The 13,342-nt window shown below is 34.8% G+C and overlaps 1 protein-coding gene across 2 annotated transcripts in view; it reads right to left on the reverse strand.

Annotated features, from left to right (window-relative positions):
- The window catches only part of GNAI1 (G protein subunit alpha i1), an 88,874-nt gene that overhangs the window by 15,359 nt on the left and 60,173 nt on the right, over positions 1-13,342 (reverse strand). For both annotated transcript variants that reach the window (XM_022554340.3, XM_022554339.3), the window contains exons 5-7: positions 10,269-10,426; positions 6,663-6,791; positions 203-332 (exon numbers count right to left, since the gene is read on the reverse strand). In XM_022554340.3, coding sequence (XP_022410048.1) covers positions 203-332; positions 6,663-6,791; positions 10,269-10,426 — 417 coding nt within the window. The remainder of the gene's footprint in view (positions 1-202; positions 333-6,662; positions 6,792-10,268; positions 10,427-13,342) is intronic.

The raw sequence follows: 13,342 nt of genomic DNA on the forward strand, positions 1-13,342 counted from the left end.
GTCTTCCCTTTTTCCAGGATCCATCTGTTCTTTGTATTCTAAAAGGGAAATATACTAAACAAAAGTTAGAGAAAACAGCCTGAACTTTCAATTAATTTAGGCATTAGTAAGAAATCTTCAAGAATTTTTCACAGAAAAATTCTTGGCAACATCTCCAGCCCTTCATATGCCATGCTCAATCTTTAAAAGTGGTTCTACTTGCCATTTCTTCATCTTCAGCTAGAACCAGGTCATAGTCACTCAGTGCCACACAGAAGATGATGGCGGTCACTCCTTCAAAGCAATGAATCCACTTCTTCCTCTCAGATCTCTGTCCTCCCACATCAAACATTCTGTAAGAGGAAAAATAATGAGTTTGACATCACGCTGAATGTTCAGAGGCTCTGAGGAGTTCTATAAAAATCAACAAAAAAGCTCCAAATCGCATAGGGAATGTGGGATGGAAAGAAAGGAGAAAAGGATTTTATGGGAGGAATATAATGTCACAAATTGATTTTCACAAAGGAAAAAAAGTCTGCTGGTTTTTAAACCATTTTGTTTTTATCTCACAGTAAAACAAAACAAAAAACCCAAAATACCCTAAAAAAAATAACACATTCATTAACATATGAGAACACTTTAGAACAGAAGATGAAAACAAATACAAAAGAAGGGGCAGCACTGTAAGAATGCAGAGATAATAGAATATATTCAATTTGCTAAAGTCACAGAACATTAGAGGCAGAGAACATGGGCCCCTCATCCAACTACAAAATGTTTTCTCTCAGAAGCAATACAGCAGATGTAAAGGAGAAACCATCCCAGGTAAGAAAAGCTGGGCAAGCAAGTCATATTTAAACAGGGGCAAACAAGCTGCCTAAATTAAAAAGTAAAACCATGGTATAGAAAAAAAAAAAAATGAGATGAGATAAATGGATGGCCTACTGAATAGTCTGAAAATTAGGACTGAAAAAAACTCAATTTTTACATGATACACAACAGTAGACCATTGTAGGTTACTGTACAGGGTAGTAACACAAACAGTATAAAAACAATAATCTTCCTCCTTTCCTTGTTAAGAGTTTAAGTTAAGCACAAGTTGGAATTCACATAGATTACGTTATGCAACCTAGAAATAACCACTTACATAATGGAAACACTATGCAAACTGGTACATTTTTAAAGGCTCCATTTATCTAGATACTGCACTAATTAAAATAGTCCCTATTTAATTCTCAGGCAAAAAGAATTTTCCCTGTAGAATAGTTCTGGCCTATAAACCAAATCTGAGTACATAAGATCTGTACTCATTACAAAAGTAACTAGTATTGTTACTTTTATCATCATTTAAGTGACATTCTTTCTATTAGTTTAGCTAGTAAATTGTTCATTAAGTTTAAGTATGCTATATAACAAAATGATTCTACTACACACCAAAATGGGTAAGATATAAAAAGGACAGCTGGTAGTAAAGATCAAACAAGAACAAAAGAAATTAAAATGATTACCCATTTGTTAAATTGCCAAGGAACACAATTTGAAGACAACTTTACCAAAAAGATAATACATTTTAGCTAACTTCTCTGATCAAATGTCACATATTTCCTGACCACTCCATGTAAAATAACAACAAAACCCACCCTGTCCCACATTATCCCTCTGTTGATGGCTGGTTTTATGTGTCAGTTTGGCTAGGCTATCATACGCAGCTATTTAATCAACCACTAATCTGGGTGCTGCGGTGAAGATATTTTCTGGTTATGGTTAACATCTATAGTCAGTCGATTCTCAGTAAAGGAGATTATCCTTGATAATGTGGGCAGCCCTCATGCAATGAGCTGAAAGGCCTTCAGAGCAAAAACTGAAGTTCCCCAGAAGAAAAAAAAATTCCGCCTCAATACTGTAACATCAGTTTCTACCTGAGCCTGCTGTCCTGCACTACAAACTTCCAATTCGCTGGCACCTACAGTCACGTTAAGCCAGTTCCTTGAAATACACAGAACCTACTGGTTCTGCTGCTTGCAAGAACCCTGACTGACACAAATTTTAGTAGCCAGAGTGGGGTAATACTGTAAAACTAATTCCCAAAACTGTGCAAGTGGCTTTGGAAATGGGTAATAGGGAAAGGCTGGAAGAATTTTGAGTTACTTGACAGAAAAAGCCCAGAATGCCTTGAAAGATAGTTGGTTAGAAATAAGGATATTAAAGGTGATTCTGATGAGACTTCGATGGAAGTAAAGAGGATGGTAGAAAAGCTTCTATCTTAGAGAATTAATATATATCATCATGAACACAATGTTGAAAGATATATGAATGTTAAAGATGTTTTTGTTGAGGTCTCAGAAGGAAATGAGAAGTATATTATTGGACACTGCAGAAAAGGTAATCCTTGTTTTAAAGTGGCAAAAACTTGGCTTAACTATTCTAGTGCTGGGTGTAAGGTAGGACTTGTAAGAGATGAACCTGGATATTTAGATTTAGCTGAGAAAATTTTCAAGCAAAGAATGCAAGGTACAACCTTGGTTCTCCTTGCTGCTAAAGTAAAATGCAAGATGAAGGAGAGAAACTGAGGAGTGAACTAGTAAGCAAAGAAGAACCAGACCCAAACAGGGAAGAAGGCCAAGGACTGGAGTGATATGACCATAAGGCAGGGAACACCAAGGACTGCTGACAACCACCAGAAGCTAAGAAGAGGCAAGGGAGGATTCTTTCTTCGAGCCTTCAGAAGGGGCACAGTCCTGCTGACAAACTGATTTTAAACTTCTAGCTTCAACTATCAAAGAATAAATTTCCATTGTTATATGCCACTAGTTTGTGGTAATTTGTTACAGCAGCTTTAGGAAACTAGTATATCCCCGCCATCTTGCTTTATTTCTCTTTGTAGCAATTATCACCCCCCGAATCCTAAATAGTTATTTCATCTCCTCTCCTCCCCCATCCCTAAAACAACATAAAGGCAAAGACTTTGTTTTGGCCATGTTATATCCCATCCACTGGACAAACACACGCACTTCATAAACATTTGTTGAATGAAAGAATGAACAGTGTCTACAGAATATTTTAAAACACTTTCAATCAATAACTTTCAAAACACTTTCAATCAACTATTTTTTACCAATGGCATTTTTCACAGAACTAGACCAAAAAACTTTAAAATTTATCTGGAAACATGAAAGACCCCGAATTGCCAAAAACATCTTGAGAAAGAAAAACAGAGCTGGAGGAATCAGGCTCCCTGACTTCAGACTATACTACAAAGCTACAGTAATCAAAACAGTATGGTACTGGCACAAAAACAGAACTATAGATCAATGGACTAGGATAGAAAGCCCAGAGATAAACCCACACACCTTTGGTCAATTAATCTATGACAAGGGAGGTAAGAATGTACAATGGAGAAAAGACAGTCTCTTCAATAAGTGAGCCTGCGAAAACTGGACAGCTACATGTAAAAGAATGAAATTACAACATTGTCTAACACCATACACAAAAATAAATGGATCAATAATAGGTTAGTTTTACCATGTTGAAGATCTAGACCTTCCAGTTATGCTGTGGGAATGTTAAATATAAAAGCACTTTAACTTGATAATCAAGTAATATGAATACAGAAGAAATCTTCAATTTATTTAATGTAGAAATGAATGAGGGTCATTCATATACTGGTCATAAAGAACGTTTAATCTAAGCCACTGCTTCTCAAACTTTAGTGTGCATTAGAATCACCAGGTGGGTAAGTTGATGCTGCTGATCTGGGGACCACACTTCGAGAATCACTGGCCTGATTCATAAGTCAAGGAGCAAAAATGACTAAGAACTAATATGACAAAGGATCAGACTGTGCACAGAGCATTTTCATTATTTCACAAATACAGGAGAATTATCTTCAAATTCTGAACTTCTATTTCTTTAACCCAAAACAAAGCAAGATTATAGTATGTTCTCCTTCATATGAAAAGATGAGACTTTTGACTAGTATCAAATAGGGAGTGAAATTGCATTTTCTTAGGTTTCTCTTTTTAGAGGGAGCAAGGGGAGGGAGGGAAGATGGAAGGGGATATATTGGCTATCCTGAGCTATGCTGTCTTACCCTCAGACTGTCATCTAATTCCACTGTGACCAAGGCTGAGACAATTCTACTTGACCATATATAAATACCAACCCCATAAATGACATTCCACCCCAAAACCAACTGCACATTACATTACTAAAGAAAAGGAATAGAAACATGTTATGATGGTTTTCTAATAGAAGGGATGCTTTAATTCTATATTCAGCAAAAATATAACAAGATAAAACTGTTAATCCTTTAAAGCAAAATAATCCTCATAGACACTTTCCATAAATGCCTAGTCACAGAGGTGATAATATATATTGTTAAGTTATAATGCCTTATTGCCTCAATTTGAATTTGTTAATTCCCATACCACAAAATAAGTGAAACTGAAATTTTATATCAGCAGTTAAAAATCAGACAATGAATTTATACCACAAAACACACAAAATGATAAGCACACTTGAGTTTCCAGTAGAATTATTCTAAGTATATTTTTGCCCTCATTCTTCTGAGGCTCACTTAATATATAAAAAGCAAAGTTGGAACCATATGTTAGCAATGATAGTAATTTAACAGAATTCAAATCCAAAATAAGACAAAGTTTATTTGAAGTTCCTGACAGACCTATGTTTATCTGTAAGTCAGCAAGTGAAAACAGTAACTAAAAACATCCTGTGAAATTTTACCTCACCCAAGGAGACTAAATAGAGCAAGGTAAGTGGACTTCCTGGAAGGATCACGATGACAGACAACTCCTGATGTTGAAATGGCAACTTTGAGAAACCTAGGCTGGAAGTGAAGTGTATGGTCTGGAAGCGAATGTTTAGGGCGCATCTACTGAAGAACGAAACTGAATTTTGCACAGTTAGATTGCCCAAAGCACCAAATAATTGATGTGACACTTACCTTTGCCGTTTCCCATCATTTACAGAGCTCACACCTCTATGTTTCCTTTTATAGACAGTAACCATTTTATGTATAAACCTCTGACAATGAGCAAGATTGGAACAGTCTGTTAAGAATCTTAAACAAGTTTGCCCTTACCTAACCAGGGGCCTATGTCCAGAATCCTTACTTGCTAACCCTAACCCCATGCATTTTCTCCTGAAACTTCATGGTTAGAATAAAGTCATCATCTGAACGTAACAATTTAAATTTGCTATAGAATATGGTCTTAAAGCAAGGTAAATAAAAACCAAAAAAAATCAGAATTTAAGGTGTACTAGGATTAAAAAAAGACCCAATAAAGCTTAAAATCTAATAGTGAATTTCCTTATAATTAAAATCACTTTATAATTTTTAAATACATCTGGCAACAGTTATCAAGTAAGACTAATCAGATTATTTAAAATAATACTATTTTAATATTCCTCAGTTTGGTTATTTAATATTCTCCAAATAGTAAGCAAACTATAAGATTTCAATAAGAGATCATACCAGCAGGGAAAGGAAAAAAAAAAGCCCACAGCAAAAAAGAAAAAAAAAAAAAAAAAGAAAACAGAAAAAAATTAAAAGCAAATGCAAAACAGTATCATGTTACAGTACCAAAAGTTACATGGTCAGATAAACTAATTATGATCGATCTCTGTTTAAGAAAGCAGGGCAATGTTTGTTTTTTTGGAGGGAAGCTGCCAGGGAAAACTGAAATTAAATTTTAGTTTTCTGGAAAACTTAATTACATTAATCACTGAATGTGGGATAATGTGATAAATGATAGTAACAAATGTATTATATTTAAAATACTTATGGAGAGAATCAGAGGTATAGTTGCATATATTTAGCTGTGCTCCCCACAACTTGTAATATTGAGCTTCTTTACGAGGTGAGCTGATGAATATCTGTTTTCAATCTTTCACTAGGAGCCTTTCTTTAAGATGGTTTCAGAAATTCTGCTTTACTATCATACTGTTTCAGAGCACTGGAGTTAACAAGCAAAATTCAGCAGTTTTTCTCATACTTTGAAAACTGTTACTTATTGGAAAAAGAAAAACATAGTTCTGTAAATCTGAATGCAATGTTTAAATGAACTTCCCTCAGCCCAGTTCATTACACAATGAGCGGACTAGACAAAATGAACTCCAGATTCCCTTTCATTCTAAAGGCTACCACTTAGTGCTTCTCTGTTCAGACTTCAGTTAAGTTATAGTACACTGTAAATTAAATGAACATTTTTCATCATGAAATAGTACAAACATGAGTTTGCATAAATAAAAATCTTCGTGAAAATTTTTAAAAAGGTAACTTTTAAAAATATTTCCATAAATAAGCATATATTCTATCAGTGAAACCTAAAACTGGATGGCAACACTTTCCCAAAATATAAAATATTAGAGCAGTACTTTCTTTTAAAAATAAAAGCCAAAAACTATTTTTATTTAAGTCACTGTGAAAAATATAGGCAAAAGGAATTTGCATGGCTATTTTTTCTTAAATAAAAATATAAATATTCCTCCTGAATGTTTCTTGACCTCTTTCAGCCCAAAATTCTTTTGTCCAATCAGGTGTGAAACATTTTTTGTAATTTCAAACTCTGAACATTTTAAAACTTTTATTAGTATACCTTTTTTTCCTTAAACAATGTGTTCTGTATCTAAATTCATAAATCATATGTTTTGAAGATACTCACTTAAAATGAAGATCTTTGAAAGTAAAATGGGTCTCAACAATTCCTGTAGTTTTCACTCGGGTTCTGAGAACATCTTGTTGAGTTGGGATATAATTTGGTTGTGCAATTCTGTCCAAGTCATTCAAATAGCTGAAAAAATAAACAACAATATGCTAATAGCTAACACTGTCAATAAAGATCATCTAAACCAAAGAGTAAAACATTCTGATGCATGCAATACCCCAGGTTACTGAAGTTTTTATATTTCTGTGGAATGATGTAATTTTAAGTCTATATCTTACACAACTCTCACAGAAATGAAAATTTTTATACTTCTCCAGCCACAAAGTTCCTTAAATATTTCAGTAATTCTCCTTGTTGGAAAAGAAAACAAAGTAATAACTTTATGAATATCCAAACTCATGGCACACCATGAATTTGTCCCTTAAAACTCTTTATTACACTTCTTTGATGTAGCACTGTGTTTATGTTCCAGACATTATTCGTTTGTTGAGAAATTAGAAAGCCTTCCTAAGTAGTGAGGAAACCTCTGGCCAAAGGCTGAATTCAATATTGTTCCTTTTCAACCAACCTTAAGTAACATACAGGAAAACATGACACATGCTCCTTCCTATACTCTACATTTTACTGCCTCTACGAATCAGTATTCATATTTTACTTCTCATTGATTTCGGTCACTCATTCAACACTTTCTGCCAATGATGCAAAATACGTTGTGCTATAAAAATGTAGTGGTGTCGTACCATGCAATTCTTTCATTTTGTGTCCACTTATGTAGTAGAATCAATAATGTTACAGTCCAGGTATGGAGAGATTAAGGTGAACCTGAGTGGTTCAAGAGGGCTTCATGGATAGTGAAGGGCATAAATAGAAATCTGACAGATGCAACGGATAAAAGGGAATGTCATTCACATCAGGAAAAGCAGTAGAACAGTGTGGAGGTAGGAAGAGTCACGTCTTGTATCTCAGAAAGTAAGTCCACTAGTAAGTAGGCTATGCATGGAATTAATCCTAAGGTCAGTTGAATGTGGGGAGCATCACTGGAGTGTTTTCTAATATATTCTAGAGTGGAAGAGTCCAAGATAATTTAGACGATACTCTAGGTTTATTATAGAGAGGCACCAACTTTTGCAACTTTAATTGATGTTATCCTCTGAAACTGTTCCTTAGCCATTTAGAATGGGGTCTTACAAACAAAAGGAGCTCAATAAATATTTTATTTCTGGAGATGGGGTTGGAAGGCTATCCTGTGAATTAGTAATCAAAATGTTTTAGACAGTTAAGTCTATGTATGTGATGCTGATACCAGAATACATGGATATGATAGCTTGAGTTATCTGTATTATATTTACTGAATTTAAAATAATCAATGTATTACTGCATTGGTGATAATCCCCTAGTACTTCATCTGTGTTTTTAGTTCCATATATATAACATTCACCTTATTGTAAGAAAACCTGACTTAAAAAACAAACAAACAGGCCATGGCTAGATTTTACTAATTGTCCCTTTGAAATAGTGAGCTATTCTTATTTAAAATTTACTGATTACTTCTATGTACATTTCTTTGCTTAAAACTGCTATAGTTCTATTAGCCTCTAAAAATAATGCACATTTATATTTCAACAAGACAAAAAAGAAAAACAGGCATTGTGAAAAACTCCAATTGTTTTAAAAGATCACAAATTTAAAATGTAAATTGGTGGTTAGATGGTCATAATGGGCAGCTTGGCAGCATCCCCTATCTCCGGTCAAGAATTCAGAAATCAAGATAGCTTGTAACTACCACAGGGAAAAAAGATTTTTATGATTTCCTTCATTCTTGAAAAATGGCTCCATTATTGCCATCTTAAGATCAGAACGACCAGTAATGAAGTAACGGGGAGCCAAAGTGACACGTTTCTTTCAGAGCGTGTCCAAGCACTGTGCACAGGAAAAAGGGTCTTGGTAAATATACTGAGGGGGGTCCAGAAAGATAGGGGGAAAGGAACTTCAATCTATTGTCCCTAAGAAGCACCCCTTAATTATTCAAATAGTTCCCCTTGCTGGGCTCAGCTCAGAGAAACCTTCTCACCGTGAGTGACTTCCACTTAGATCTTTCTGCAGGTTCTGGTGGTGCCAAAGCAAGTATGGTGCACTAAGAGCTGTGTCCTTGCCCTAAGAATTTTTTTCTAATTTTCTCTTCTAGCTTCTGTAAAGTTTGGTTTACTAATATAAGGGCATATTGCATGATGACCATGTATCAGGCAATGGAGATACAACACTGGGAAAAAACAGACCTTACTGAATTTACAGTGCAGTGGCAAAGATAAAAAAAGAATCAAACAGTCTCAATATAAGTCAAATCACCTCAAAATAAATGTAAATCTGTGAGTAGTATGGAAAAAAATACATCACATCACGAATACCTAACAGGGAGTCAAAGGCCTACGCATTGAGTCGAAGAGTATTTCCTTGTAGAAGTGAGGACACCAGTTGGAGAGATGGGCTACACAGCGATAAGAAGATGTTACATACACATATATAAACTATGTATGTAATAATTTGTATGTTTATACACTAGTAAAACACTAAAAATACATATTGAGAAATATAGCATTATAAAAACTGTGACGGGTTACACAGTAATTTGTATTACTTATTCATTCACACTAAATCATTTACCTAACACTGAGTACTCTGACGTGCAATACATGACATGCTATACGATAATACGGTCCTCAGGAGCCATAACCCGTTGGTTTTCCACTGTGGCAAACTAGGTGTATTTACCTGGACCTTCTAATACCTGTCATCTTCTATTTAATCCTCACTTGTGTTCCTAAGAGCCAACAGCTCTGTCAAGAAAACTGAGTAAGTTTGGAAAGTAAAATGAGTGCAAGGCACATGTTTCTAGTCATATCATCTTTGACATTTCTGAGTGTGTGCGCCAAGTAACGGAAACAAATCCTTGATTTTTTTTTTTTTTTTTAATTCTACGTGGATCATCAAACAGAAAGCTCCCTGATTAGGTTTTATCAAAACTTCCTTTATAGACTTTTCTGGAGCCACCACCTGGAAAATCAGGGCAGGTTTTTCTTCTAAAAAACTAGACTTAGATATCTGTAAACAATGTCCAATGCAACAGGGCACATACAGTTGACAACTTTCAATTAAATCATTTACCTGAGTACTCTGTGTCACTGAGTACTCTGTGTCTGTCACTGGACAAGTAACTTCTCAGGCACTTAGTAAACAAAAAGCACACAAATCAGTTACCCTCCCCTTTGGCTAGCCCCAGGTAAACTAGAGATACACCCAAATTCAGAGTGAATTTTGGCAAGTTCCAATTACTTTCTTGGAAATATACTGGAAACAGCTCCATTCTGCATGTTTCAATTAGTTACATGAGTCCCTTGAGACAACTTTTGAACACAAGGGAAATATGAGCCTTGCTACCTACAAACACACACAAAAAAGACAGAAGTTTTGAAATACTGTCATCCTAAATATCCTGAGTTGTATAAGAATGTGTCAGCCAACTCTGCATTAAAAGTGACCTGGAGGTATACCTGACTTCCAAGTAATTATTCATGATAGTGTAGTTCTGAAGTTATGATTACTTACTATGCTGCAGAATCATTAAGCTGGTACTCTCGGGACCTGTTGAAGCAGGCTTGTACACCACTGTCTTTCCACAATCTCTTTATAACTCCAGCAAGTTCTGCAGTCATAAAACCTTCCTCAGCAGCGCCAGCAAGCACAAAGAGTTGGCGGGCATCGTCCTGAAGATTCAAAGTCCATTTTTATTTAAAAAGTAAAAAGGCAGACACTACAGATAAAGTATATTATAGATGACAAAAAGTGCAATAGTGAATTTCCTTTATGCCTTTTATTGGTGTCATAACTTGGATTTCTCTAAAAGAACCACTTAAAAAATTGGCTTAATCAAAAAAGCATAATCTTAAATCATGAGTCCAATTTTTGTGATATTAGTAACAGCTATCAAGGCACTAAGGAGCTGAAAGAATGACGACACTTGCAGCTCATGAGAGAATATATTAACCAACTACCCCCTGACAGTCTGTTGTAGCCTTCTGAGAAAACAGAAGAATGTATGCTTTGCCTCTCCCTTACCAAAATGTTTCTAATCTAAAAAACACATTAACACCATTAGAGGTTATTTTTAGAATCTAATTAAATGTTAGCTTTGTGATATACTTCACAGATGCAAAATAAGTTCAGAGAAGGGAGAAATCAATGTGGGATAAAGCAAGAACAGTTCCACAGAATGGTGTGAGATTTTTCAGAAGACCTTAAAGTACGTATACCTTAAAATCAATGGGCCAGGAGATGGGGATAGCTGTTTACTAATCCAGGCAAGGAAACAAAATAAACACAGCTTTGGAGTAGAAATACTCATGACACATATAGAAGAGAGCATGCAAAGTTTTTAAATGAAGGAATACTACACATAAATTTAATTAAATTTTGCTTAAGTTTTGAGGCTACAATATTTAGTTATTCTGATCCATAGTTAATCAAGCCCACTAGGTCAGTGTTGTCCAAAAGAGATATGAGCCACTGACGCAATTCTAAATTTTCTAATAGCACATTTTAAAAAGTGTAAAAAAAAAAAAAAGTAAAATTAACTGTAACAATATATTTTATTTAACCTGCATATAAAATATCATTTCAAAATGTAATCAATATAAACTTGAGATATTTCATATTACTATAGGTATTTAGTCTTTGAAATGTGGTGTTTCTTTTATACGGACAATGCATCTCAATTCGACACATTTCAAATACTCAGTAGCCACATATAGGTAGTAGCTACAGTGCTCTATAACACAACTCTGGTCTTCAGGTAACAACACAGTTAATACCAAAGTAAGGGATATGTGAAGTTACCATCTTCACAAAGATTCTTTCTGGCCTGAGATATGCAGCTTTATGTTAACTGGATACAGTCCGTAATTTTTCTCTAGGGGCATTTTTTCCAATGTGGTGTAGTAGCTCTTTATAAAGTGATGGCACACATTATGATAAGGCATACAGAAGGGAAGCATTTGGTGACATAGGCTAGCAGAGGGTACTACCTGACAATATAAATTCATTTACTGCCAGTTTGTGAAACATTTTCTTTTCAGATGGAACCCATCGTGAGAAATAATTAAGTCACTCAGCATGGGAACGTTATTATTCAAGCATATGTTTCCCTTTTTAGTAAATCACAAGAGAAATGCATGCAAGCAAGTAACACTTGTACCATGTCCTTAATAAACCCCAACAAAACACAATTTCAAGTCATTTTTAGCACCATTTACCGAATTCCAGTAAACAGTTATTCAATTTTCCAAATAATGACTTATATGAGAAATTTCTAAATTTGGTTATTTTTATTTTTAAGTGACATCAAACATACTTTTCTCCAACCATTTTAGAAAAGTGCTTTTCACTTAAGAGAGCTTTAAAATGAGCTTTCATTATGATATATTTATTCAATCTCCGTAAAATGTGTTGACAGAAACGACTAATGCCCTCTGATATGTGTCATAAGATCACGTTCTCTTCAAACTTTCCAGGAAAGAAGCCTGAAGAAGAGACCTGGGAAACTGTAGAAGCTCTATTTATAAACTGCGGCATTCAAAAATGTCTCCTCTTCACAAAATGTAAAGAAGTCTCTTTTCCTTAAAAAACGAACTGGAATACTCATCTCCATGTCATTAGCAGGACATTCAGATGTCTGCAGATGAGCTTTAAGTAATAAATTTAAGCAGGAAGGTACTTTAGAAATTATTCTACCTAATTTTTTGTTTTGTTTAAAAAGAACCTAAGACATAGAGAGATTGTGCAATTTATTTAAAGTTCCACAGGTAATTAGTCACCGAATGCCACATATTAGTCAACAATTACTCAGCAGCCACTGCCTAAGACAAATAAATTTGACAACTGCAGAATGATGACAATAATCCTATCTTGTCATGGACTGAAGTCTTTTCAAGATTCATTTAAAATGTTACTTAAGAACATTTAAGAAAGAAAGACAAACTTGAGTGTACTAAAACAGTATGACATAGTGTCGAAAAAGGGTAGGGATTACTAAAGGGCTATAGGTAAGTAAAGCAGTTTACAGGAACTCTTTTTGTAGTGTTAAAAAGAAATTTATTTGCCAGGCAATTATTTGCAAGTAGCAAGGAAAAAAATCCTCGGATGTAGCCGAGTTAGTATGTTTTCAAATGACTAAGAACTAAATGAAAATAAGACGGTTTAAAGAATGTAAATTCTAGTTCATATAACTGCATGTTTGGGGAACTCAGAAAGGAGATACAAAATGCTATCCTGTCAAGAGACACATAATAGCCTCTTCTCACACAGTGATGGTCAGGGAGCACCTGTTAGTTAGTGACAACACATTTTATTTGAAGCCGTCACCTATTTTGTGAGAATTATGGGGAAGAGAGGACTTTGAGGGACCATGATGGCTGTCTTCTGATATATCAGGAATCATCAAAGGTAAGAAAGAACTGACTTTGTGCTTAGGCACAGAACAGAAAAAGAATTCTGAGGGCAAAAGATATCAGATTTCAATTCAATAAGAACACTTTTTCACAACCAAAGCTATCCAAAAACATAAAAAAAGGAGGGAGAGTGAGAGACTGAAATTGTTAAGCAAAGGCTAGATGAGTGTTTCAATA

This window comes from Delphinapterus leucas, chromosome 9, assembly GCF_059928025.1.
Source record: "Delphinapterus leucas isolate spDelLeu-1000000601 "Yukka" chromosome 9, BTC_Dleu_Yukka2, whole genome shotgun sequence".
Lineage (NCBI taxonomy): Eukaryota > Metazoa > Chordata > Mammalia > Artiodactyla > Monodontidae > Delphinapterus > Delphinapterus leucas.